At 42.9% G+C, this 25,643-nt stretch overlaps 1 protein-coding gene across 5 annotated transcripts in view; it reads left to right on the plus strand.

Annotated features, from left to right (window-relative positions):
- The window catches only part of tln2a (talin 2a), a 94,091-nt gene that overhangs the window by 50,294 nt on the left and 18,154 nt on the right, over positions 1–25,643 (plus strand). For all 5 annotated transcript variants that reach the window (XM_030414361.1, XM_030414365.1, XM_030414363.1 and 2 more), the window contains 28 exons: positions 2,249–2,404; positions 3,201–3,302; positions 3,610–3,686; positions 6,737–6,917; positions 7,179–7,292; positions 7,535–7,643; positions 8,270–8,478; positions 9,736–9,834; positions 10,507–10,674; positions 11,825–11,959; positions 12,240–12,399; positions 14,524–14,690; positions 17,358–17,486; positions 18,466–18,579; positions 18,880–18,993; positions 19,480–19,614; positions 19,831–19,959; positions 20,160–20,262; positions 20,786–20,994; positions 22,119–22,238; positions 22,516–22,713; positions 22,799–22,938; positions 23,511–23,604; positions 23,855–23,944; positions 24,066–24,188; positions 24,290–24,433; positions 25,083–25,244; positions 25,470–25,610. In XM_030414361.1, coding sequence (XP_030270221.1) covers positions 2,249–2,404; positions 3,201–3,302; positions 3,610–3,686; positions 6,737–6,917; positions 7,179–7,292; positions 7,535–7,643; positions 8,270–8,478; positions 9,736–9,834; positions 10,507–10,674; positions 11,825–11,959; positions 12,240–12,399; positions 14,524–14,690; positions 17,358–17,486; positions 18,466–18,579; positions 18,880–18,993; positions 19,480–19,614; positions 19,831–19,959; positions 20,160–20,262; positions 20,786–20,994; positions 22,119–22,238; positions 22,516–22,713; positions 22,799–22,938; positions 23,511–23,604; positions 23,855–23,944; positions 24,066–24,188; positions 24,290–24,433; positions 25,083–25,244; positions 25,470–25,610 — 3,822 coding nt within the window. The remainder of the gene's footprint in view (positions 1–2,248; positions 2,405–3,200; positions 3,303–3,609; positions 3,687–6,736; positions 6,918–7,178; positions 7,293–7,534; positions 7,644–8,269; positions 8,479–9,735; positions 9,835–10,506; positions 10,675–11,824; positions 11,960–12,239; positions 12,400–14,523; positions 14,691–17,357; positions 17,487–18,465; positions 18,580–18,879; positions 18,994–19,479; positions 19,615–19,830; positions 19,960–20,159; positions 20,263–20,785; positions 20,995–22,118; positions 22,239–22,515; positions 22,714–22,798; positions 22,939–23,510; positions 23,605–23,854; positions 23,945–24,065; positions 24,189–24,289; positions 24,434–25,082; positions 25,245–25,469; positions 25,611–25,643) is intronic.

A 25,643-nucleotide genomic window follows, 5' to 3' on the forward strand; every position in this document is an offset into this window, starting at 1 on the left:
TATTAGATCGGTGCTCAGCCCATTAAAACTTCATTTAGCAACAGCTCATACATTCCACAGCCCTGCATATCCACACTGTACCTTTTTTTTACTCCTCTTACTCCCATTTTTCAGGGTAAAACACACAAATCTTAAACTATATCCCGCCTCCCGGCCTTGGATCTGTGTTCCCCTTGATCAGTCTGACATCTTATCTGCTCACCTTGGTCGTTTCTGTCACCCCCTCGAGTGTAATCCAGTGGAGCAGAAACATCTTAAAAATAACCCCTGGAAAAAAACGCAGCCTATAGAGCCTAACCCATAACCCTCCTGGAGGCCCCCAGAGAGGTTTACAGGCCCTGCATGACTTTTAAAAAAAAAAAATGTTTTAACACAACTCACCTCTCTGCCCTCGCGTCACAGCCCATGGCGATGTGTCCGTCTGCAGCTCCTGGAGAAAAGTAGCGCTATCTCATTCCACGCCAGGAGAAGCAAAATGACTTTGACTTAAAGTATGACATTAGAGGCTTAATGAATACAAGAGGAGGTTGAGAGTTTTTGACAGGCAGATAAAGACATGATTAAGACATAACGCTTTAATTACTAAGCTGATAAGAGTTTGGGTTTTTTTTTTCTCCCTCTCACTGGTTAGACAGATGAATACCAATCTTGGCAAGTCGTCGTGACAGCAAAATTAGAGTTCCAGGCAGCCCTGCCTCTGAACTTAAATTCTGTTTGCTTGAAACTGATAATCTGTTCCTTTCTTCCAAATGCCTTTTTAATTCGAGTGATACCCTCAGCAGGCAGCGGGATACGGAAATGAAAGAACGTGAAGAGTGTGGGCAGAATTGTTTGCTCAGAGGAACAAAACTGACATTTAAAACTGTTTGTCTGCATCACATAAGCTGGTGTCTTGTTTGTTTATCACTTGTTTTGAGTACTATTTTATATGTTTTATTTTATACCTTTTTATACAGTGTAGTCCTATGAGAATAAAGTGTCCGGTACATAAAACAGAGGAAAGCAGAGATGTACCACATGTTGCTATTATCAGTACGGAAGATTTGAGCCAAACTGACATTAAAACATCTCCAGCAGTCGAACTGAGTGTACTTGTAATATTATGGTGGACAATACAATCCTAAAACTACTGCAGACAGTGTTATGAGTGCTAACTGCACCGACCAAAATTATCATTTACATTTAGCAGACGCTTTTGTCCAGAGCGACTTACAGTGATTCATACATACATTCGTACACTGATGGCGGTGGCTGCCATGCAAGGTGCCGGCCAGCACAGCTGGAGCAGTTTGGGGTTCAGTATCTTGCTCATGCAGACCAGGGGAAGGTATAACCTCGTCTACGTGGAGTGTTGAGTGTTTTTCTTAAAGTGGAAATAGACAACTGTTCAACTTCCACCTCTCCCGGCGTTTCCCCGTGGTGTTACTATCGCTGGCGGCTTGGCTACCGTCCAGAGCAACACAAAAAGACAACCTTAAGAATCCAAATTTGACCAAAAAAAACCCCGATCTCAGCACTGTGAAACCATTGAGGAAAACACTTGGCTGTATTGATGAGTGGCAGGACGCACTTTAACCAGGGAACAGACTTTGACACAACACCGGAGCTCTCCATCGAGTGAACGCCCGTCTGTTCACTCTCGTTTAACCTCGGTCTCAGTCGCTCTCCCTCTTCGCCTCCTTTGCCCTCCTCCATTAGCGGATTCTGTTTCTTTTACCGTGAAGAGTTTCCACAGTTGATCCAATTATTACCTGGGGATAGAGAGCCAATCCATACGCGGATGGTGTCATTTTTCTGCAGCTATTAAGCATTTACTTCAGTAAGAGCAAAAAAAAAACAAAACGTTGTGTAGCGCCAGCTTCATTCAGAAAATCCTGTATTTAGTTGTGTGAAGCAGTTTAATTAAAAGTTTGGAAAATGAAGAGCGATAAAACTCTTAAAAAGGCCTTCATAAGATTAAAGGGTGGAGATCTCTTCCAACGGACAGAGAAAGGCGTAGTAGTCCACTTTGTTTTCAAACTTTCAAAGTCATCCGTTACAAATCTGAGACTGCTGTGATGTTAAACTTCAGGGACTGCAAAGTGTAGATAAAAACCTTCACAGTTCAAAACTAATTCAAAACAGTCGCTCGTGTTAACTACGAAAGTTTGGTCAAAGTCTAGTTTGATTATGTATTTTTGTTTTTTGGAGTTATGTTCTTGCGCTCGTCTGATTTTTAAAGTTCTTTTTCTTCTTTGTTTTGTTGCAGGAAAAGATGAAGAGTAAGAACAAACTGGTGCCGCGGCTCCTGGGCATCACCAAAGAGTCCGTGATGAGAGTGGACGAGAGGACCAAAGACGTGGTTCAGGAGTGGCCGCTCACCACCGTGAAGAGGTGGGCGGCGTCACCCAAGAGCTTCACCCTGGTAAGACGCGCGTTTACGGGAAAACATCACAACAGCAACACCAGGATTCATCACAGAAGCGCCGGCAAGAATTCCCCGTTTTTGACATCGCTGGCTTCGTCCTTTCACTCAGTCTGTGTAGATAACGCTGTAGATAATAGCACAGGCTGTAACGGGCTCGCAGTAAACCCGACTCTTCTCCTGCAGTGGCCATAAAACAATCGGTGTAGTGCTCGGCCTGCCTGTTCTTTCACTCCCCTCGTGCACTTCAGTTATTGAACAGACTCTTTTGTCTTCCCTGTCGATATCCCTGCTTTGTGTCAGCACCCGGCGTCAGTGAGCAACATGGATTTAATCTTGCCGATCTGGTCGAGGGGCTGTCTCTATTAAATTAACACACTCTCTCTTTCTTGTTAATTCAGTAGAGTGCTCTGTGGTTTAGGATGTGTCGCTTTTGTGACACTCGCGGTTTGATTTGTGGTTCACGGGCAGAAGGAGTCACATGTTCCCATCTGTTGTATGTCCCCACGCTGGAACAAAAATTTGCCTGATTAGTTATTTTCAGCTAATTTTTTCTCCAAAACGCTGCTCCAAGATGCTTCTTGGGTTAATCTGAGCGTCTGTATGTTGCAGTGGTTTGATGTGTCGCCCAACACAAATGTGTTTTTATTCATCTGACACTAGCTGGTTCCTGTGGACTCACATTAATCCTCTCACTAAATCCTCAGCCTCGCGTTCAGTACGAGCACCGCAGTGGTTACTTTACAGCCAGTATAAAATCCATGTATAAAATTGGACTCTCTCTCTCTCTGTGTAGGACTTTGGGGAGTACCAGGAGAGCTACTACTCGGTACAGACCACTGAAGGGGAACAGATCTCTCAGCTCATTGCTGGTTACATCGACATCATCCTCAAAAAGGTGAGAAGTTTATCTCTTGGGAGGCAGATGAATCACAAACGGATCGATACCCGCTTTTGGCAGGTAAAGTCGCAGATCTGTTGATGCTTGATGTGATCTGGCTGCGTGTCCTACATCTACAGGACGGCTGGGCTCATGTTGCACACTGCAAGAAGCAATCAGTAACGTCATATATATATATATATTTTTTTTTTTATGTGACTCTAAATCTGATGTTTACCCAAAACACCCCTCAGGGCAGCTTCTCTAAAATCCCTGGTGGCTCCTTCTCAACCTAATATTTGGTGTGTTTTTCTTTCTGCTGCAGAAGCAAAGCAAGGACCGCTTTGGATTAGAAGGCGATGAGGAGTCGACCATGCTTGAGGAATCCGTATCCCCGAAAAAGTATGTAAATCAGTAGCTTGTGGCGTCATCCTTACGAGCAGCACACAGCACAGTGTTCAAAATGTCATGGCAATCCACACAAGAGCTGTTGAATTCACTGACACAGCTGTCCAAACATTTGTGTTCAGCACATAATTAATTGTAACAATGGTTAATGACCTGGATAACTAATGACAGTTAAACCAACCCTTAACTTTGATTAGTGCTGATTAGCAAATGTAAGCATGCTAACACGCTACACTAGATAATTAAACATCCATGTTAGCATGCTAACACAATAATACCATACAACATGTTCAGTCAGATGATGAGTTAAGGAAAACTCATCACATTCTTATTGACGCTTAACAAAAATGAGCAAATACATTTGCATGCTTAGACGCTAAACTACAATCTTACCACATTCATGTTAGCAGGCTAATACACTAAACAAGGATGGTAAACATTGTACCTAAAGCTAAAAAAGCGATAGCATTTGAGCTGCGTTATCGTAAAAACATGTTAGCAAGCTAACGTTAGCACTCAGCCTCACAGAGCTGCTAGCTAGCCGGGCTGTGCACTCTTGTTAAACCTTGATCTTTTTGTCGCTTTTCAATTAGCCAGTGAAAAGGTGCTGTAGAAACCTTTGTACTCACAAAGAGAAAACTACACAAAAGCGGTGAAAACGAGAAATAAAGTTTCTCGAACTTGCCCAAATGAATCCTTTGAACTTTCGTTTCCATTTGATCCCTGTGCTGCTTTATTGTGTTACAGCTCAGTATAAACTGTGGCGCGGCGATAGCTTGAAGTTATTGCATAATATTCCAGCGAAACACAATATCAGCCCTGGGTACTTTTTTCAATTTCCTTCTTACCGCCGCCCTCGTCCGCAGCTCACACATCCATTTTCCAGGACCTCATTTCACGAAACACCCTCCTTGGCTCGACGTTATCTCGAGAGATAAACATTATGTGGAGAAATCTTGCTGCACTGGAGCAAGCGAAGGCTCCATCCAAACATTTCCTGATGAGATGCGCATTACCTCATCGTGTCAAACTGAAGCCCCTTTTTCCTGTCTAGTCTCAATTGATGTTGCTTCCCTTGCTTTCAACTGGGGGGGAGGAGAGTCTCTGCTACATTGTTAATTTACTTTGTGTCCCCTTTTTGTTTTATCTGGGCGCTTGTACGCACGGCTGAAGGCAAAAAGTCTTTTAATTCTGCGAACACGCAGCAAGCCAAACTCTGGAAGGGCTTTATCAGAGGGAAAAACAAAGCAAAGTTTTGTATTCCAGAAGTACACAGCCTCTGTGGTGTCAGTCCTCTGTGTGTTAGTAGCCAATTGTTGCAAGTGATCACAACCACTCTGCCTTGTGTTAAATCTCTCCCATAGACAGTCGAGAAACAGAAACATGCTCTCTTTGTGTCCTCCTTCTTCTTCTTTGTGCTCTTATCTTCGTGGTTTTTTTGCTTCAGCTCATCTCCATTTTGTCCTGTTATTCGGCCACTACGTTAGGCCGATGGGGTACTTTGTGGATGCTTCTGCGCTTCGTGTTCGTGCACGTACAGTACGTTCAAGATTGACTAAGTGTTAAAGAAAGAAAAAATACAGTATGGGCTTTATTTACATGACAGAGCAAAGACTAGAGGAAGAGCACAGCAACAGGTGGGAGGGCCGTTTAGATAAGTCGGCACAAAGGGAGTTGTTGATATGTTTTGGTGGAAATATGGTGTTAAGCTGAGAAGAGATATTTAAAAAAAGGACCAGCTCTGTTTTTAGTGCAGCGTCACTCAGCTAAAAATCAAACAATTTTGTCGGTGCTGCCCTACAAAGACAAAGAGCCGTAGCTGAAGGCAGGTTAGCTGAATTAAAACTGATCAATTGCAGCCAAAATATAATTATCTCCTGTCAAGCAGATTGATTTAGCCCTCTGCCTTTGGCGGAATTTTAAAAAAAAAACAAAAAAAAACTTTAGGATGTCCACAGACTGACTTGTTACAGCTATTCGGCTAAGCTAGGCTAATATTTTTTGTTTGGCTGTTATTAATGTCATGGTTTGATTTAGCTGTTTTTATTTTATTTTTTTATTTGGTATAACACAACTGAATTGATGAGATGTTGGTTCATGACTTTTTTTTTTAGTTACAGGAAACAGGTCAGAGAGAGAAGGTAAATGTAGCTGTAGCTAAGACGAGCTGTAGCCATGTCACTAGCTAGCTCGTTAGCTAGCCGTGGTTTTTAGCTTTGTATTTGTAGTTTCGTAAACCTTACTTTTAAATGATCAATTTCAATGTGAAACATTTGTCTAAGAGGCACATTTAGGTCTCAACTGAAATTTAACCATAATGTGTATTTATTGCATTGTAGCTTTGTAGCTTAGTACTTGGAATATATGTGTGACTTTTACAGAATGATGATGAATGTTCACCTTGTTCTCATTCCTGCCAGTTCTCTCAGTCTTTAGGTTTTATGTAGAATGTTATTTTTGTACAAAATCAAACAGGGGAACCGTATGGACTGAAGATTTGACGTGTCATTGTCCTCACAGATGTACATTTCTTTATAAAATCTTCACTCCCAGTCTCTGGCAGCCGATTTGCAGCATTTTTTATTTCTACATTTAACCACTCTGCATCCGGACAGCCTTTTTTTGGGGAACTTGTTCTGGTCTCGTCTCTACATTTCTCTACTTCTCTACATTTTAAACTGAGTGAGACAGGTCATTTGAGTGGCTGAGAGGATAATTATGGGTTTGGAGATAAAGGCCAGGTAGCGTACATTAACAAAAGTAGCAGTAGAAAACCCTCATTCTCTGCTCTCATCACTGCAATTTCATAATTTAAATGAAGACTCTCAGGCTAAATCAACAATACGTAACAAAGATGAGATTTTCTCTGCTTCAGTTACAAACCTCGGTGATGGTTTGACTTGAATCTTAAGCATTGTGAATAAATGTATCTTGACAGATTTACTCTGCAAAAAGAAAACTTAAAACTGTTGGGGATGATTTGAAAAACACGTTGTTTTAACATTCACAGATTCTGTATTAACTGCCTGTTTGTGCACCTGCAGGTCGACCATCCTTCAGCAGCAGTTTAATCGCGTGGGCCGGGTGGAGCACGGCTCAGTGGCGCTGCCAGGGGTGATCCGCTCGGGCTCCATTGGCACCGAGTCACTCAGCATGGGCACCATGCCATCTGCTCAGCAGCAGATCACAATGGGTCAGATGCACCGTGGACACATGCCACCGCTGGTGAGATCAGCTCTCAGGATTTTTGTGCATTTTTCATTTATTGAGAGGGTCCTGATAAATATAAATGCTGCTTAAACAAGAGTGCGAATCACTGTAGGTAGGCAGATGTATACTAATTCTCCACTCAGTCACCTATTTTTTTTCCCTCCACACATGCGAACAGTTTGCTTCACAGCCATCTTCCCTCAGTAGGTTTCTTTTGGGATCACTCCAGGCTGCATCCTGTGAGAAATGAACTTGTTTATCTTCCTGTTTGTGCAGAGTTCAGCACAGCAGGCTCTGATGGGAACCATCAACACCAGTATGCAAGCTGTGCAGAAGGCCCAGATTGACCTCGGGGAGGTCGACAACCTGCCACCACTGGGACAGGACATGGTACTGTACAGTGCACATACATGTGTCTACAGTTGATATACAGCCCCAACATACACATTGTCCATATACATATCATGGTAAAATATCACTTTCAATGCATGCTTTCAGAAAACAGCCATAAAACAAAAGATCCAAACCTTCTCTGTACACCGTGTTAAATAAGGCACTTTCAGAAGAATGACAGCCATTGTGTCTATATTCAAACTAATGTTGTTTGGTGTGGTCTACCTCTCTCTACACAGGCATCCAAGGTTTGGATCCAAAACAAGATGGACGAGTCAAAGCACGAGATTCACTCCCAGGTGGACGCCATCACTGCTGGAACGGCCTCCGTCGTCAACCTCACAGCTGGCAAGTGGCACCGGCATGACTCAGCAGAATTTCGCTCCGTTTGTCTTTGGATAAAGCCTTCGGATTTACCGCAGCTCGCTGGCGGCAAAATCATTAATTTCAGAGAAAGACTACATTATGTTTTGCTGCGTAGCCTTTGCAGGATTTGTTATAAGCCTTTAATGAAACTCAGTGAGAGCGAGAGGACATGTGCCCACAGTTTTACAAGTACATTTTAGTGGTTCTATTTTCTGCGGAGTTAAAATTATCCGGCCAATTAGTTGACTTTAAAGCAGAGCCTTTCCATCAGTCTGGTGTTCATTAAAGTCATTGTCGATCCTGACAAAAGTTGAATAGTTTCCTCATATTCTGCCTTGGTTTTTTTTTTTAAACCGGCTCTGTGCTGTTATGATTGATGAATTTTCAGAACTTTCTCTCATTTTCCTGTGCTAAAAGGGACCAATGTGTTTTTAAGCAGTCTCAAGTTCTCAGTGAGTCAGTGAATCTTCAGAGGACTCACTCGACGGCGTTCAAATAAAATATTATCTGTTTGGGATTAGATTAGAAGTAGATTGCTATTCACTTCTGTAGGACTCTGTCCATCTGATGGCACGTACCAATTCTGTCCTTTTCCCCCTCATGCTCAGGCGATCCGACCGACACAGACTACACCGCAGTGGGCTGCGCCATCACCACCATCTCCTCCAACCTGACGGAAATGTCAAAGGGTGTGAAGCTGTTGGCCGCGCTGATGGAGGATGACGTCGGCGGCGGCAACGATCTAATGAGGGCTGCCAGGACACTAGCAGGGGCCGTGTCTGACCTGCTGAAGGCTGTGGAGCCGGCTTCTGGAGAGGTGAGCTGAGGAACCCTGAGATAAAAACACCAGGCCTTGTCAAAACACTGTCATTTTTTATTTTTTTTTTCACTGTACATTTTAGTGTTGGATCAGCAGTTTTCCTTGCTGTTGCCCGTGAAACCACCCTCCCCTCCTCTCCCCTCCCCTGCCTCTGTTTATCTACTGAATATCTGACATGTTGAAAGAAGCAGATACACTCCCGTCTCTTCATGTTGAAGTCGAAATAGAGCAAATAAAGCCCGAAGGACATAATGGGGAGGTATTGGTGTTTGGACTGAAATGTGAAAAGATTGCAAACTAAATTGAGCCCAAACCAAATGCAGAGGGTGGAGGAGGGCTCGAGGACAGAGAGGATGATTGTTAAAAGAGACAGAAAATGGAGAATAATGTGTGAAAGTGAAGTCTGCATCTGGAGTTGAGCCCATGCAGCAAGCAAACTTTCCACCAATTGTGTTACTTGAAATGCCAGATTCTGTCTCCACAGGTTTTTTTTTTTTTTTTTTTGAAATCCAAATTGACAGCCTAAAAAGTTAATTAAATTTGCCATGGAGCTGCTCTACTCTGAGTCTATCATCGCTCAATAATGCAGCGTCTCTCCCGGTGCTTTAAACTGCACCTAATTAGATCAGCATCATGTGCTGCTGTCCGGCCTCGGCTAACTGAATTGTCTCGGATGGTCTGAATAAAGATCTCGGACTGAATGTCAAACATATTGGGAGGTGGGGGGGGCCTTATGTAAACAGAACTTCCTTAAGAAGATACTGCGAGTGACGCTCCGCTCTAATGCGTCTGCTTGTGTTGCAGGACTGTGATGTCTTGCTGAGCTCTATTAGGAGTCTGCTGTTGTGGAAGTATCACTCAGAAGTTAATGTTCTGTACAGTTGCTGGCTGCTAATCTGCATAATGCAGTGAGCCACCTCGCCTCGGGACAACCCCCGAGCCTTATATACTCGCGGAAGATCACTCCAAGCCCGTAGGCGAGTTAGACAAAGAGATCTGGGGTATTTGTGCAGCAAGATTCTATCATTTTTTTTTTTGTGTGTGTTTTTAAATAACTCACTCAAGTAGCACTGATGTTGTTCTCTATACAGCGCAGTAAAACACTGTACAGATAACATATGAAACCACATCTACATCGAGATACAAGATGATGCAGTTTCGTCTAAATGCACTTTCACATCCTGATGATTATCTCTCTTTCTGTATGTGTGTGTGTGTGTGTGTGTGTGTGTGTGTGTGCGCGTGTGTGTGCAGCCCAGACAGACCGTGCTGACAGCAGCAGGCAGCATCGGCCAAGCCAGCGGAGACCTCCTGCGCCAGATTGGAGAGAGCGAGACCGACGAAAGGTTCCAGGTAAACGCTGCACGGCATCCATTTATCATCATTAAAAACATTTTTTTTAAATCGCACACAAAAAAACCCACTCCTGAGGAACTGCCACTCAGTTAATCAAAAGCACACTGTGACCATGACCCGGGGGATACTGCCTTATTTCAGCTGGATGTTTTTGTTTAATTTGAGTGCTATTCTAGCTGGCTAGCTCGTGTTTTCCTTTCTCGTAGCTCATACTTGGCTGAATCACGGCTGTTATTTTGATGGCGTTTGTCGAGATCACACGCCTGTTGGCTAATGATGAGCCTAACTAATGTGCAGGGGGTATTGTTTCTCTTAGATTAGATTGCTGATGCTGCTCCCCTTTACTGAGATTTCTATGGCTAATTGTATGTTTGCAATGTAGAAATGAGTAAACACTGTTGCTTTTCCTGTTAAAAAGTAAATAATATAGCAGTTTGATGACCTGTAATTTCTGTCGAATCTGCATCACATCCCTTTCAGTGCAATAACACACAACTACAGATATAATTAAACAGACATAACCTTTATCTGCGCTATGTACATGTCAACACCACAACACTTTTCATCTGTTGGTGTGGGAGATAAGATCGTTTCAGGACAGACCGTCCAGCTGTATGTTGTCCCTGATTTGTGTGAGTCATCCGTGCCACCTGATTGCTGCTGTTGTAGGACATCCTGATGAACCTGGCCAAGGCGGTGGCCAACGCCGCGGCCATGTTGGTGCTGAAGGCCAAGAACGTGGCCCAGGTCGCAGAGGACACCGTGCTACAGAACCGGGTCATCGCTGCCGCCACCCAGTGCGCCCTGTCCACCTCCCAGCTGGTGGCGTGCGCCAAGGTACAAGAACATGTTTGTAGGACATTCAAAAAACATTCACGACCGCTACCGAGCACGAAATAACAGAGTCATTGTACTAAACGACTCGCATCATGTCAGGGTTTGTGTCAAATTCCTTCATTTCACCCCTCCAAAAAAAGAAAAAAAATCAGTGGATATTATGTAGATGCTTGGAAAAGATAAACTGGTGGTGCAATGTTTTCCATTTATTAAGTCACATCTGTCTCAAATATGAATATTGCACTTGCAGCGGTGTAATGATATCACTTGGGAAGCTGTTGTTGAAGCTGTTTGGTCGAGTGCTTGACAATAATTCCCCTTTTGCTTTCTCACAAGTAGAACGTTTCATGCATTTTTTGTTTACTCAAATGTTTGGATCACCTCCAGTTTGTCTGAAGCTCAAAACATCCGTATTTCTGGGGTTGCGAATACAACAGGACGCACCAGGGCAGTGTTAAATACCCTGTGCCCTCATCATATTTGTGCATCTTTAATTGTACAACCCACATGCCTCTAATTAGTTTAAATGCCCTCCTGGCTCCCAATCTGAATAGTTGCATTTACTAAACAAATCCTCACCTCTCTGCATGGCAGCGTGATGAGAACCATCTGCCGAATCCCTTTTAAATCTCATCTTCCCTTCCCTGGTTCTGGTAGTGTTGTGTTGTTTGGGATTAAATAATGAACAGAGTGTGTTTTGTGTGTGTTTTTCCCAATTTTAAACCGTGTTTACCCCTTTTTTTTTCGAGGGGAATTGGATGGAGATTATTTTGGACATTATTGAGTACCTCCAATTTACACTTTAGAGGAAACATCGTATGTGTCTTGCATTTTTTTAAAAGGGAAATCACTCGCCATAGAATTGCAACTCTCAAAGGACTCTAATTTGCTGCATTGTCCTTCAGACGGGAGCTTTTTGCCGTTTAAGATCGCTTTCTTTTTCAACTTTGCCTGGTGTTTTGTGATACACCACCCATCCCAAATCTTTTCATGTTTCTTTTTTTGAACCATTAAGATTTAAAAACTGGAGAAAAATGTTTTATTTCTTGCATATTGATAACTTTTGCACCATAGGATAGCATGTCTCTTCTTCACATTGAAGAAGGAATTGATTTTTGTCTTCTCTTTCACAATTTTTTGTTTCCTTTAGGTTGTGAGCCCCACCATCAGCTCACCGGTTTGCCAGGAGCAGTTAATAGAAGCTGGAAAGCTGGTGGATCGCTCGGTGGAAAGCTGCGTCCAGGCCTGCCTTTCAGCCACAGAAGATGGCGAGCTCCTAAAACAGGTCAGCCTGATTAATGTACAGACGCAACCCAATTGTTCCGCGTATCATTTGTTGTTGTGTTTCAGAAGATAAGACGTTCTATCACGAGTTTGACCCAGAAAACACTCATTAGAAGGACACGACTTTTTTAATATGTTCAGTTCACACACGGCTTGAGAGGCAATGAGGGTAATGAGTCCAGTGCGCTTCTTCCCCGGCCTGATGGAATAAGAAGCAGGAATTAACGCAGCTTAAGTGACGTGGCACTGACATCGATGATGCGCATCTCTTGTATTTGAAGGTGAGCGCAGCCGCCAGTGTGGTAGGTCAGGCACTGGGAGATCTCCTGCAACACGTCCGTCAGTACACCTCAAGAGGAGAGCCTATCGGGCGCTACGACCAGGCCACTGACACCATCATGACAGTCACCGAGAGCATCTTCAGCTCGATGGGAGACGCAGGTGAGAAAATGAGGTTATGCATCAAATTTCCGTCATTGTTGAGAATTTGAGTTGTGAAGTACTGAAGAAACAAGACCTGAAATATAAGAAGAAGGCTGAAATATGTTGAAATGAATGGACTTCTGTTTGTGATTAAGGCTGAGGAATAGGTTAATTAATTGCCCTTTTGGGTGAAAATGTATTTTTAATTTGAAAAGCAGTCGCGGTTCAGGCAGCCATTGGCAGGAAGGCACAGCCAGCAGCCACTTTCAGTGAGGTTTAAGTTTTTATTCACCATGCTAGCTGCACGGCTCTCAGGAAGGATATATCCATCTTTGTTCACTTTGATACTACAATATCTCAACATTTAATTAATGGACAGTTCTTGGAAGGATTGCTGTGGAATTTGGTGCAGACGTTCACGTCTACCTAGGCATGATTAATCACCTGAGTGAGATAGCAGCAGCTTTTCCAGGAATTTGGTTTATTGCCAGTTTCTTTAACCTCATTCCATCAACCTCAGCTCAATATTTAGTGCTAATTAGCAAGTGCCAGAACGTATAAAATCTGCATTTTACTGTTGTTGTTTTTATCATGTTGGCATACTGCTGTTGGCTTCTAGCTCAAAGCACCACTTTGCTTTAGCACATCCTCATAGAACCACTAGCATGACTTTATTCCCTGAGTCTTCTTGATGATATAAATCCGAATAAAGAATACAAATTATTTGTATTGGCAAATTATTTGTATTGGCTTTCGAGCCAATCAAGTAAGAACATAAGTGCAAGGTAGGTGATTGTAAGTCAGTGATTTGATCTTTGTGTGGTTAAATATCATGCAAGCTGTCCTATTCTGAATTAGATTAGATTTGATTCCAATCAGACCTGAAAAAGGTCCTTCAAGGAGTTCTTCATGAATACCGCACATTTATAAATGTGTCTTGATCTGCCAAATATCTTCTTTTACAAAAAGTGATGAAAAAGCACATGAACTATATCTGCGATTCAAAACTCGCTTCGCGCAGCTCTTAAGTTTCCGAGTGGATCTCTTACTATGTGCTGTGCTTCTTCCCGGGCTCCCCTCAGAGAGAGACAGTCACGATGGCGGGTTTGAATGGACCGCTGTCAGCTCTGGTGAAGCCGCAGAGAAAAGGCTGACAGTGATGTTAACAGGCCTGACAGCAGAGGAAGACAGACAGATAAGAGAGAGAAGCACGGAGGATGCCGCGGCCCAGCGGTCAGCTTTGCGGGTTGATTGGCTTGATAGACGTGTAGAACTACAGTTTCCTCCGCAGAGGGCCTGAATACATGAAGCTAGGTGGGAGAGTTCTGCTTTTGAGCTGGTGTCGAATGTGTCAGGTTCTGCCAAACCCGGTGTTCAGAAACAAATATAAAATGTGAAGAGGGAAAAAAACAGTGAATCCTTGCGTGGTGCAGTGTTGGCACATCAGTTGATGCATTCAGATGAATTATAAAGGCTTACAGCCAAATAGCTTTTGTGTCGTGCCAGGTCTGCTTTGACAGACAAAAATCCCTTTTGTCTTACCTAATTAGCGCTCATAAACAGGGAATATTTAAAAACAACAGAGCTGGTGGAATGGTCGAATCCAGTTGTTTCTTTACAAGTCACCTACGGGTGTTTATAACATCATGCACATCTGATCAGGGAGATTAATACAACAACACTGAGCTGAGGGAAAGACGTATCTTTCTTATTTTCTCTCACCAGCTGCTTTTTTTGTCTAGGACACCAACGCTGAACATCAAACAGTCCCAGCATGAGCCGACTCACTATCAGTCATTTTAACAACTAAACTTTAAAATTAAATGGTATCAGTTTAAACATCAATGCAATTTATTGAAATGTGTATCTGCTCCACTCAGCTTTGCCAGAATTGCATCATTATTTCTAAGTTGTACAGAAGAAAGCAGACATCAAGAATAGTTTGAAGCAATGAGGATGGATTGTTCGTGACTGCAAACCCACAACACAAACACTGAGTTATGCAGCTGAATTAACTACTTGACTCATCCATTAATCCACTTCTCACTTCAATTTTTCTAATCTCTCTCTTCTTCCCCCCCTCACCTCTACGCCACCTGTGTCCCCTCTAATCACGCTCTAATCGACTGTGTGTCCTTTCAGGAGAGATGGTCCGTCAGGCCCGGGTGTTGGCTCAGGCCACCTCAGACCTGGTGAATGCCATGAGGTCGGATGCAGAGGCCGAGGTGGACGTGGACAATTCGAAGAAGCTGCTGGCGGCCGCTAAATTACTGGCTGATGCCACCGCTAGGATGGTGGAGGCAGCAAAGGTGAGCCATGAAGCAATATTTATTCAGCTTATTTTCTTGTGCCCCGAGTGACCTTTTGAATGACAGCAGAGCCGAAAGTAGCTGAGCCAGACACCCCAGAGGTGGTGTGTGTGTGCACAAAAAGAGAAGAGCAAGGATGACAGGTTGTGAAGTGATCCTGCTCGGGCTTGTTTGTAAACTGTTATTTTATTCATAAAACATGGCCTTTAAAACTTTATTCAATAAACACTCGGGGCATGGACGGTGATTTAATTTGAAAACGCTCAGTTCCCAAGGTGTGTTTTTCTGAAAGTGGTTATTCTGGGTTTCATTTCCAGCATCTGAAAACATGTTCAGATTTCTCGCTAAGCTTTATAAAATCAGAGCACCAACACTTGAATCACTGAATAATTGCTGGAGTCTGCCCAGAATTTTTTTCTGTTTGAATTATTCCCTTCTAAGTGGATTTTAAACAACTTGTGTTCTTTAATTGCGTATTGGGAATTATTGAGATATTTGCTCTCATGGTAGAAGCTGCAGGACGTGTCTCTGATGCCACTTTCATGTAAACTGCGCTCGCTGTTGTAAATGGGTCAACACATATATGGGAATGCAAGCCTGCTCCCAGTGTAGCTTAAATGTAGCTCTGACACGCTGTCACACTGAATCCTTGACTAGATACTGAAGGACACTTTCTTCTCTCTTTAATCTCAAATAGACACGCGCATAGTTGTAATTTCGAAGTTGTTGTGCTGCATTTTTTATAAGATGAATAATTAAAAGAAATGCTGCACCATGTTGAATAGCCTGTGTAAACATGGTAGGGGACAGTTTTAATTAATTGGAACCCACAGCGCTGTTTAGTGTATTTATCCATACACAGTGGGGTCTAAGTCTTTGTTTTAATATTAGTGCATTTCCCCTTGTAAACAGCAACGGCCAGGAGTTAGATGAAGCTGTACGAGTACAGAATGAATGAGCACGAAATGCAAAATTATAGGGGTTGAAAGTTGACATTTTATAATCTATACAGTCTTAAAATTCACCATCCAGTTTTTGTTAAACCTCAAGTTTCCAGCTCGACGTGATAAAGAGGACATCAGACTGCTGACGGGCTGGCTTAGCTTCGCCACTCATCCCGTGTTCCTCCATCCAAACTGTATGTCTGCGATCCCTCTGCATCAGTCTCATTATCTGTCCACAGAATCACACACTGATATTAATAACCCTCCACTTCCACCATGAGGATTAAATGATGCCCCCCAGCTGGTGTGATGGTCGGGTTTGACGCCAGACCTATCGCTGCGATCGCAGCTGTATATTTATCTGCATCAATGGAAGCTTAGACCTCAGTTGCCTTGGCAACTGATTGATTTGGGAGTGCAGTTTAGTTTTTGGACTGTGTGTTCTACAGCTGACTGTGTTTCTGTGTGTGTCAAGAAACGATTCGCTTTTGCAGGACTCTCATTACACGTGTATTGTATGAACACTCAACACTTTTTAATAATTATGCAAATTGGCTGTTAGATTCAAACGGTGTCAGCAGTTGCCAGCAGGCTGCAAATTCCACTTATTCAAAGCCGGTCACTAAAATGACTTCACTGTGATCAATGGGAAGTCAGATGTCTAACGCAGTGTCGAAGGGAAATGAACAATTTCAACTTGTGAAATTACTTGAAGACAAAATAAAAAAAAAATGTTTTCTTATCTTTTATGATCCATCCTTTTATTATGTCCACACGGTGACAATGAAGTGCCTGTGTCTTCCTGTTGCTGTTATTATTCACACTATTTGAATATAAATACTAAAGCAAGTGCAGGAAGGACAAATCGTACATAACACAGTGTCCCTAATTAAAAACAATACAAGTAAAGAAGTGCGTAACCAAAATAAATCAAAGGACCATATCAGGTGAAACACTGTCTAAATGAAAGAAAAAACAAATCACTCTATGCTGAAAAGTAAAGAAAAAATGAAGCTGCAAAATCTAGTATAAACACAAATTCACAAATCGGGAAAATAAACTAAATAAAGTAATACATTGTGTGTCTTGTTTACAGTCACGTCTGTGTGTGAGGTGACCTTAACGACACAGGTTTCCAGCAGCACGCGCACCTCCATATCTGTGCTGCTGCAGGTGATGCTACCGAGTTCCCAGTTAATTAATCTAATGGCGGCTTAGCTTTCGCCCCAACAGCAGGAGACGCGGAGGTGCTAAGTGATATTGGTCTCCACAGTTTACTGGTACGGATGAGTTCATAAACAGGCAGGATAAAAAAAGAGCTGCACGATAATGTAAACAAACGACGTCTCCCATCGACGTTTAGCCAACAACAAAACAACTGATTATTGGAGTGAAGAGGTGCTGCAGCTGAGATTGAGTGCGCTGATTAAGTATGCGTCATTTCCAAAGGCTTGTGTGCTCTGATTGGGTGTTCAAAGATTATTTATATGCTCTGATGGCAGCTGTGGAGCGTGTCTACAGCTCATCTCAGTAGGTGTGTGATGTCGTGAGTGCCGACATGTCACGTAGAAAGCAAAACAGCGCCGAAAAATCGTCTTTTTTAAAACTGTACAGACCTTTCAGTCTGTACTCCTTTCCACACTCATACCAGCTGTTTGCTCACCTGCTCTGTGCTGTATTTGCTGATCTATGTGTGTGTGTGTGTGTGTGTTTGTGTTCTCAGGGTGCAGCAGCGTACCCAGAGAATGAGGACCAGCAGCAAAGGCTGAGGGAGGCTGCGGAGGGGTTGCGCGTGGCCACCAACGCTGCCGCCCAGAACGCCATTAAGAAGAAACTGATTAACAGACTGGAGGTCAGTGACGAGGTTATTTCTTCCGGCATCTGAAAATATTAACAGTGATGCATGACATGAATACCAAGACCAATCTAAATGTTAGCATCTCTAAAGTACCAAATATAAGGATATTGTAAAGCACGAGTTGAGGCATCAAAGATCTGAGTACTCGATGTTTATTTTCAGTAGCCTTTCTCTTTGAATGGATTCAGAATGTTATTACTCTTTTTAATTTTCCTGAAATCGAAAAAGTAGTTATCTATCTGCAAAATGGATTGAAAGGGGCTCCTTTGCCTCAGGGTTATCTCTCTCGCATCAAATTGCTTCTTCAAGATAAAATATTCAACTCATGAACTTTCTCATTTATGAATGTGTTACACGCATGTCAAGATATTACAAGGTAATAAAGTATTCCCTTTTGCTTTTATAGTTATGATAGACAGTTGTGTGCATAATTTGCTTTTTCATGATTTTTTATGATTATTTTCATTATCAACAATAATTTATAAGGTGTGTATAAACAAGGTGACTAATCATCAGAGCTGCAGTTTTAAAGCTGCTGTAAGTGATTTATTTATATAACAGTAAGTGTTAAATAGTTCTACGTTCCACCAGTAGTCACTGTTATAGAGTGTTTGGTCAGTAACCCATGTCTCTCCTCCCCGTGCTCATGCAGTTAAAGAGAAACACGTTTTTCTGATATCCCTGCTCACTTTACACAACCAGGACAGGGAACTGCTGCAACATATGACTGGTTCATGTAGCTTTGTAGCGAGGAGGGAGGCGGTTGCTTAATGTGAAATGGACAGGAAGTTAGCTTAAACACCAACAACACTTACCGCAGCTTTAAGTCCCTCAGTACGCAAACTCAACAGTAGAACCTGTGAACATCCAGACTCAAAAGCGGAGATGCAACCCTGAGAAGTGTTTCTTGGCTTTAACCATATTTTACGTGTTCATTTTAATGTTTTAATTTTTTAATTTTCATATTCTTCAGAATGCTGCCAAGCAGGCCGCGGCTGCAGCCACGCAGACCATCGCTGCTGCTCAAAATGCTGCCGCCTCCAACAAGAACACGGCTGCTCACCAGCAGCTGGTGCAGAGCTGTAAGGTGAGTTGCTGTCAGTCCACTATTTGATTTAATTTTTTCATTATTTTGATAAATTCATAAACAATTTACTTTCCATTTTTCTTACATAAACTTATTGAGGATTTATTTTATCAGCTGTTTAATGTTATTATGTCGTGAGCTTCCAAATTGCTTGTTTGAAGACTTATCGAATAGCATAATAGAAGGATTTTACACTGAGGCTGTATTTATACCTCTTAAACCTGATATGTGTGTGTGTGTGTGTGTGTATGTGCGTGTGTGTGTGTGTGTGTGTGTGTGTGTGTGTGTGTGTGTATATAGGCAGTGGCAGACCACATCCCACAACTTGTCCAGGGCGTGCGTGGCAGTCAGGCCAAACCAGAGGACCTCAGTGCACAACTGGCGCTCATTATCGCCAGCCAGAACTTCCTACAGGTGGAGTTCACACGCACACACATACACACACACACACACACACATACACACACGCATACACAACATAACGTGGACTTAATCTAACCTAAACCCTAACTTTAACTACTGACCCACAAATCAACTTTGTCCCAGTTGGGGACAAGCCTTCCGCAATTAACTGGCCAGAAATTTGTCTCCAAAGGAAGCCGATGTCAGAATCACACAGACACACCCTGCCGTTTCCCACCTTTGCTGGATTGTTAAAACTTTATGGCCTTATACTGAAATTGAATTACTTCATCCTACATTGGGAACAAGGCTGAGCAAAGTATAAATAGTCTTTCTGCCATGTGGGGATCCCTTAAAAGTAGGTCTGTAACCTCTTTCTGGTGTAAGCAGGCAGTTAAAGAAGCAGTGTTGTGGTGGGATTATGTGTTTAATGCCTCAGTGGCACTTTAAGAGCACACATTTAGACTTTTTTTCCCCTTTTCTTTTCCCACTCTGCAGCCTGGTAGTAAGATGGTGACCTCGGCCAAGTCATCTGTTCCCACGGTGACGGATCAGGCTGCAGCTATGCAACTGGGTCAGTGTGCCAAGAACCTGGCCACCTGCCTGGCTGAGCTGAGGACGTCTGCACAGAAGGTAAAACACAGACACAAGACAGGTGGCCACGTATGTGGCAGTGTGCGCAGGAAGTCACTGTGTTTTTATATGCAAATTACAGGCATTGATTACAGGTATTGAGTTTATATCAGCAGGAACTGACAATAAGATATATTTCTGTCTACTTACAAGTGCAAAACATAAGCAGTAACCCCTGTGAACTGTGAAAGACGGCAGACGTTCTCTATTTTCTAGGCTCATGAAGCCTGCGGCCCCATGGAAATCGACTCTGCTCTCACTGCCATCCAGACTCTGAGAAGTGAGCTGCAAGATGCCAAGCTGGCTGCCGTTAACACCCAACTGAAGCCCCTACCAGGAGAATCAGTAAGAGGCGCTTTTGATCTATGAGATTGACTCGGGATTCATTCTTTCAAAACCCAACTTGAAAAATGCCAGTTTCATGAAGTTCACTCAAGCTATGTAAGCAATATCGACTACCAGCTTCTCACGCCTGAAGCAGATATATTGGGTTTGTTACTTGCATGTGAAGCTGCTGTTCTCTTCCCACTTTCTCTCTGCTTTAGTTGGAGAAGTGCGCGCAGGATCTGGGCAGCACGTCCAAGTCAGTGGGATCCTCGATGGCTCAGCTGCTAACATGTGCTGCACAAGGAAATGAACACTACACAGGTTGGTAGAAATCCTCTTTTGACTGCGAGTTCGTCTTGCAGTTATGAGTTTCTTTTGCCTTGCAGGACACACTGTGCACAAAAGTCAAGTCTTCTTTCTCTTTTCCACATGACTTTAAAGTATTTGAACTACTCAAGATGTGATTGAATAACCAAATTACACAATATACAGCATCAAAAGTCAGTTAATGGCTTGCCCCGATCTGACATAGTCCTCTGAATAGGCTCCTTTGTGTGACGCAGTAGGCGAATAAAGATACTAAACAGATTTCTAACCTTGCCTATTTTCTGATCTCCTCAGATTAAAACATATTTTCCATAGACTTTTCAATACTTTGATAGAGTCCTTGCTCCTCAGAACTGAGGGGAGATTCTCAAATCAAATGAAACACATTTGTCAGGACAGAGAAAATACTTTTCTATGCATGAGGAATCTTGCATGATAAAGTGTCATAAATGGAAGTATGATGTCTGAGATACATTCTTGAATGTAACCGTTGTCATACCTCTGATTGTGTGTGTAGGAATAGCAGCCAGGGAGACGGCTCAGGCCCTGAAAACACTGGCCCAGGCGGCCCGTGGCGTCGCTGCCTCCACCACGGACCCCAAAGCTGCCGCTGCCATGCTGGACTCAGCTCGTGACGTCATGGAGGGCTCAGCGCTCCTCATTCATGAGGCCAAGCAAGCACTGATCTCCCCTGGAGACACCGAGAGTCAGCAGAGGCTGGCGCAGGTGAGACATTCAGGATTGCTCAGGGGGTTATGGAGTCCGTTCTGCATGTCTGTTCTCTTTAAACACTACGGGTGAGTGTTGGGGCTGCAGTTCATCTCTCTGTCGGACTGCAGCATCAGTGCCCTAAAGCTGACATCATCAAATGTCACTGCAAAGACAGATCTGCAGGTTGTCAAAAATGTCAAAGATATGCACACAAATTGTGAGTCCATGTGAGTTTTACTTTTATTGGACTGTTTAGTTACTCGTGTCTCATCCTCTGGAGCCTCCATCAGCTCATTGTGCATTATATTTTTCTTCAGGATGTTTAATTTGCTGTATTTACATTTTTTATAAATTAAACACGAAACACAGTATTTTAACTTGGAACTTTTGGATTAGTCTGAATTTGTACAAAAACATAAAGTTTGATGATACTAAACATTTCATATGGCTCATGGAGTCGCATGTGTTTTTAATGCAACATTTACTTGAAACAAATGAACCATAAACTTGAAGGAAAATTCAACTCCATTTGCCCAACAGTGCTTCTTTCTGTGCTCAATATTTTTTTTTTTAAATAATTTCTTGTTGGCAGAGTCCCAGCCAGCTGAATGTCTACATCTGCTTGGTAACACATGAAAGTGAACACCTGTCAAATGTAGCAAGGGACTCCTGTAATAAACCTGGTGGCATATTTTTACAGGCGAAGTGTCTCAATTTTTTATGTTGTGTCCTCCTTTTATCTTCCCTCCCAAAAAAAATCACTTGTGTCTCAATAATAATGTCGAGAATTGAATCATACACAAGGCAGTTTTTTATCTTTAAAAACACAACACTACTTCATCATTTTCATTTGTTATGGGTTATAAGATTAACTTAAGAACCCTGTACTTCCTGGCTCTTGTTTGCATCCCGATGAACTGCATCACTCTGGTCCCTTTCATGTTGTCATGTGCTTCTGTGATTTGACAACCCAGTTTGTGATCAAAGAGGACACTCCAGCGTGTTCGTTGACATTTATAAAAGAAGAAAATTGTGAATTTATTCTGTAAAACCTCTTGCACATTTTAAATTTAGATTTCTAGCTCAGCCTGTTCGCTCTTCCAACGCTCAGTCTGCTGTGAACCTGCTGTGTGTTCCAGGTGGCCAAGGCTGTGTCTCATTCCCTCAACAACTGCGTCAACTGTCTGCCTGGCCAGAAGGATGTGGACATGGCTCTCAAGAGCATTGGAGAGGCCAGCAAGAAGCTACTAATTGAAACTGTGAGTTTGGGCTGTGAGTCACCGGATCTCTTCCAGCAAAATTACAGTCATGTGCTTTTCTTTAAATACCACGCTGTGGAAAAGATCCTCGAGGAGTGTAATAAGACTAACCATCTATAAAAGTTTAAATTGATTGCTAGATACATTATTCATTACCCTTTTTTATTGCTTGTGACATCACAGCAAGGACAGCAAGTTCGATTTCTTTTTTTCTTTTTTTTCCTTTTAATCTCAAACCCCTGAGTTCTTTTCCTCTTTCTCTTTGTCCTCCGTTCAGATCCCACCAGCCTCCAAGTCCTTCCAGGAGGCGCAGAGCGAGCTGAACCAAACGGCGGCAGACTTGAACCAGTCAGCTGGCGAGGTGGTCCATGCCTCCAGAGGCTCCAGCAGCCAGCTGGCAGTGGCCTCAGGAAAGTTCAGCCAGGACTTTGATGAGTTCCTGGATGCTGGTATAGAGATGGCCGGCCACACTCAGGTTAGTCTTGTTGTTTTTGCAAGAATGTCAAAGTCTGTCAAAGTCATGGCAGTGTGTGTTTAATGTTATGATGTGTCATTTTAAGAAAAAGGATGACCAGGTGCAGGTGATCGGGAACCTGAAGAACATCTCCATGGCTTCTAGCAAGCTGCTGCTGGCAGCTAAGAGTCTGTCTGTAGATCCTGCAGCTGCAAACGCCAAGAACCTGCTCGCTGCTGCTGCGAGGTACCACAACAAGCCACAAACGCACCGAAACATTTAGTTTTTTAATGCTTTTATCCATAGTGTGTATTGTTATGTATCTAATATTTTCTACTGAATGAAAAGCACATTGACTGGAGTTGAAAACTGTAAGCTGTAAGCAGCAAATAACTTATTCACCATATTAAACCATAGTAACATTATCCGTCAAGACAAGGTGATGTGTTTGATTTTAAGGCCCCAGTTATCAGCCAAATGCATCCAGTCATCTGTCATCTTAGTCATTAAAGCTGTTAAGCTTGCAGCTGCCAAATCTCACATGTAATTTGACAAAGTAAGAGCAGAAGAACTCCCCCGACATTTTCAAAAAGGCACCGAGGAAATCTTCACAATTTCAAAGGATTTCTGCCTGAATTAATAAGATTGCACACGCAAACGCAGACATGCACGTGTATGAAAGGATGCACACACAGGCTTTGTTATTACCAAAAGCACAAAAGCATGCTCGCAAACACTTTAACACTTGTTATAAACATAAACCACTGAGGAGTAGGATGTGATTTTTTTTTCCTCCACCATTTGTTCTCCCCTTTCAGAGCAGTGACTGACAGCATTAACCAGCTGATCACGCTGTGCACACAGCAGGCTCCTGGACAGAAGGAGTGTGACAACGCCCTGCGAGAGCTGGAGGTAAACACAACTTGACAACGTGGTTCTCAAACATGAACAAATCAGCCATCATATTAACAAAAGGCTTGATGGGAGCCTTATTTACCACAGTATGTGTTGTCCCCAAAGAAAGAACAACAATTTGTCATTGTTTTCTTGTTTTTTTTTTTTGTTTTTTTACTCTCATCTGGCATTAACCAGGGAAAATTTTGTGAAAATGAATAACCGGGGAAGTGCTATCTAAGATTCAAGCCGACCACTTATCTTTCAGGCCGTCAGAGGAATGCTGGATAATCCCAACGAGCCGGTCAGTGACCTCTCCTACTTCGACTGCATCGAGAGCGTAATGGAGAACTCCAAGGTAGGCCTTTTAAATCAAACAGCCCAAGAACCCTTCACACACACAGAGCTTGACATCCTAAGCATCCCTCCTTTTCTTCATCTCTCTTTGTTCTGTTGGACTGCTCCTTTGTTGGATACAGGTCCTGGGAGAGTCCATGGCAGGTATTTCTCAGAACTGCAAGACTGGAGATGTGCCTGCTTTTGGAGACTGCGTAGGATCGGCCTCAAAAGCTCTGTGTGGCCTCACTGAAGCTGCAGGACAGGTACGGGATGTCTCACAGCAAAGGAGCTAACAAGTGGATCATATTGTCTTTATGTTACTGATGACGGGAGGTGTTTTTGTTTTTTTTTTGTTTCTCCACAGGCCTCCTACCTGGTGGGCGTGTCTGATCCCAACAGTCAAGCAGGGCACCAGGGGTTGGTGGATCCCATCCAGTTTGCCAAAGCCAACCAGGCCATTCAGATGGCCTGTCAGAATCTTGTAGACCCAGACAGCAGTCCGTCTCAGGTACATGCGCTCATAATGTGCTCTGCATGACAATTATGCAAGAAGTTGTGTGTCAGAATATTGCATACATGAATGTTAAACCTCAAAGATTGTACAGTTTAAGGCCAGTGATTATAAGTTGTTTCATATTTTCTGGATCTTGCTGGTCTGCAATAAAAAATATCCCTGAATCCTGTCCTCATGTTGGGATTATAGATTTCTTTTAATGAGGAAAACCTGTTGTTTTAAATAAATCCATCTTTTATTCGTAAAAAGCCATAATAAAAATGTGTTTAGATGTTCAAACAAAGCCGTCTTTTTATAGCTCCCACAATTCTGCAAATATCTGATGCAGAAGCGTCCAACTGTGGGGCCAGACGCCTTCACTGTGGGTCTGAAAGTCCAATATTTACCTCATTATCGCCTTCATTGTCTCAAACAACAGTCTTTCTTCAAGACAAAACAGCCTCATTAGAGTATGTCCCCCACAGCTCTCCTACATAAGTCAGTTTCCAGCTGAGTGTCGGGTGCATGAAAATATAGCAGGAATATCAATCTAAAATGTACAAAAGCTGATTTTGCAATAAAGCATAAACCCAGAAGCTGATGTCCTCTACTGATGAACTCATATCTCAGTTGCTAATTTAGCTCTCTGTTTATAATGTGGCAGGTGCTCTCTGCAGCCACCATTGTTGCTAAGCACACCTCAGCCCTGTGCAATGCCTGCCGTCTGGCTTCTTCCAAGACAACCAACCCAGTTGCCAAGAGGCACTTTGTCCAGTCTGCCAAGGAGGTGGCCAACAGCACCGCCAACTTGGTCAAAACAATCAAGGTAGGATTTCTTTGTCGTCACTGTGAAAAGGATTCCTCTCCCCCGCGACTGGAAAAAACCCACGGTATTGATGGTGGATTCTGAAAACATTTGTCATTCATATCAGCTCATATTGTCACATCTGTCTCTGATTTGTTTAGTTTTTGATTCTTTTGTTAGGTACCTAAATAGCGCCTCTAGTTTAATTAGATTTCACATTCATGTTCTGTCTCTCTCCCTTTGAAGGCATTAGATGGAGATTTCTCTGAGGAGAACAGGAACAGGTGTCGAGTCGCCACGGCTCCGCTGATCGAGGCTGTGGAAAACCTGACAACGTTTGCTTCAAACCCAGAGTTCGCCAGTGTCCCTGCTCAAATCAGCCACGAGGTACGCATGTGAATACCAGTGTTTATAGTAGTA

This window comes from Sparus aurata, chromosome 4 (genome assembly GCF_900880675.1).
Source record: "Sparus aurata chromosome 4, fSpaAur1.1, whole genome shotgun sequence".
In the NCBI taxonomy this organism is placed as follows: Eukaryota; Metazoa; Chordata; class Actinopteri; order Spariformes; family Sparidae; genus Sparus; species Sparus aurata.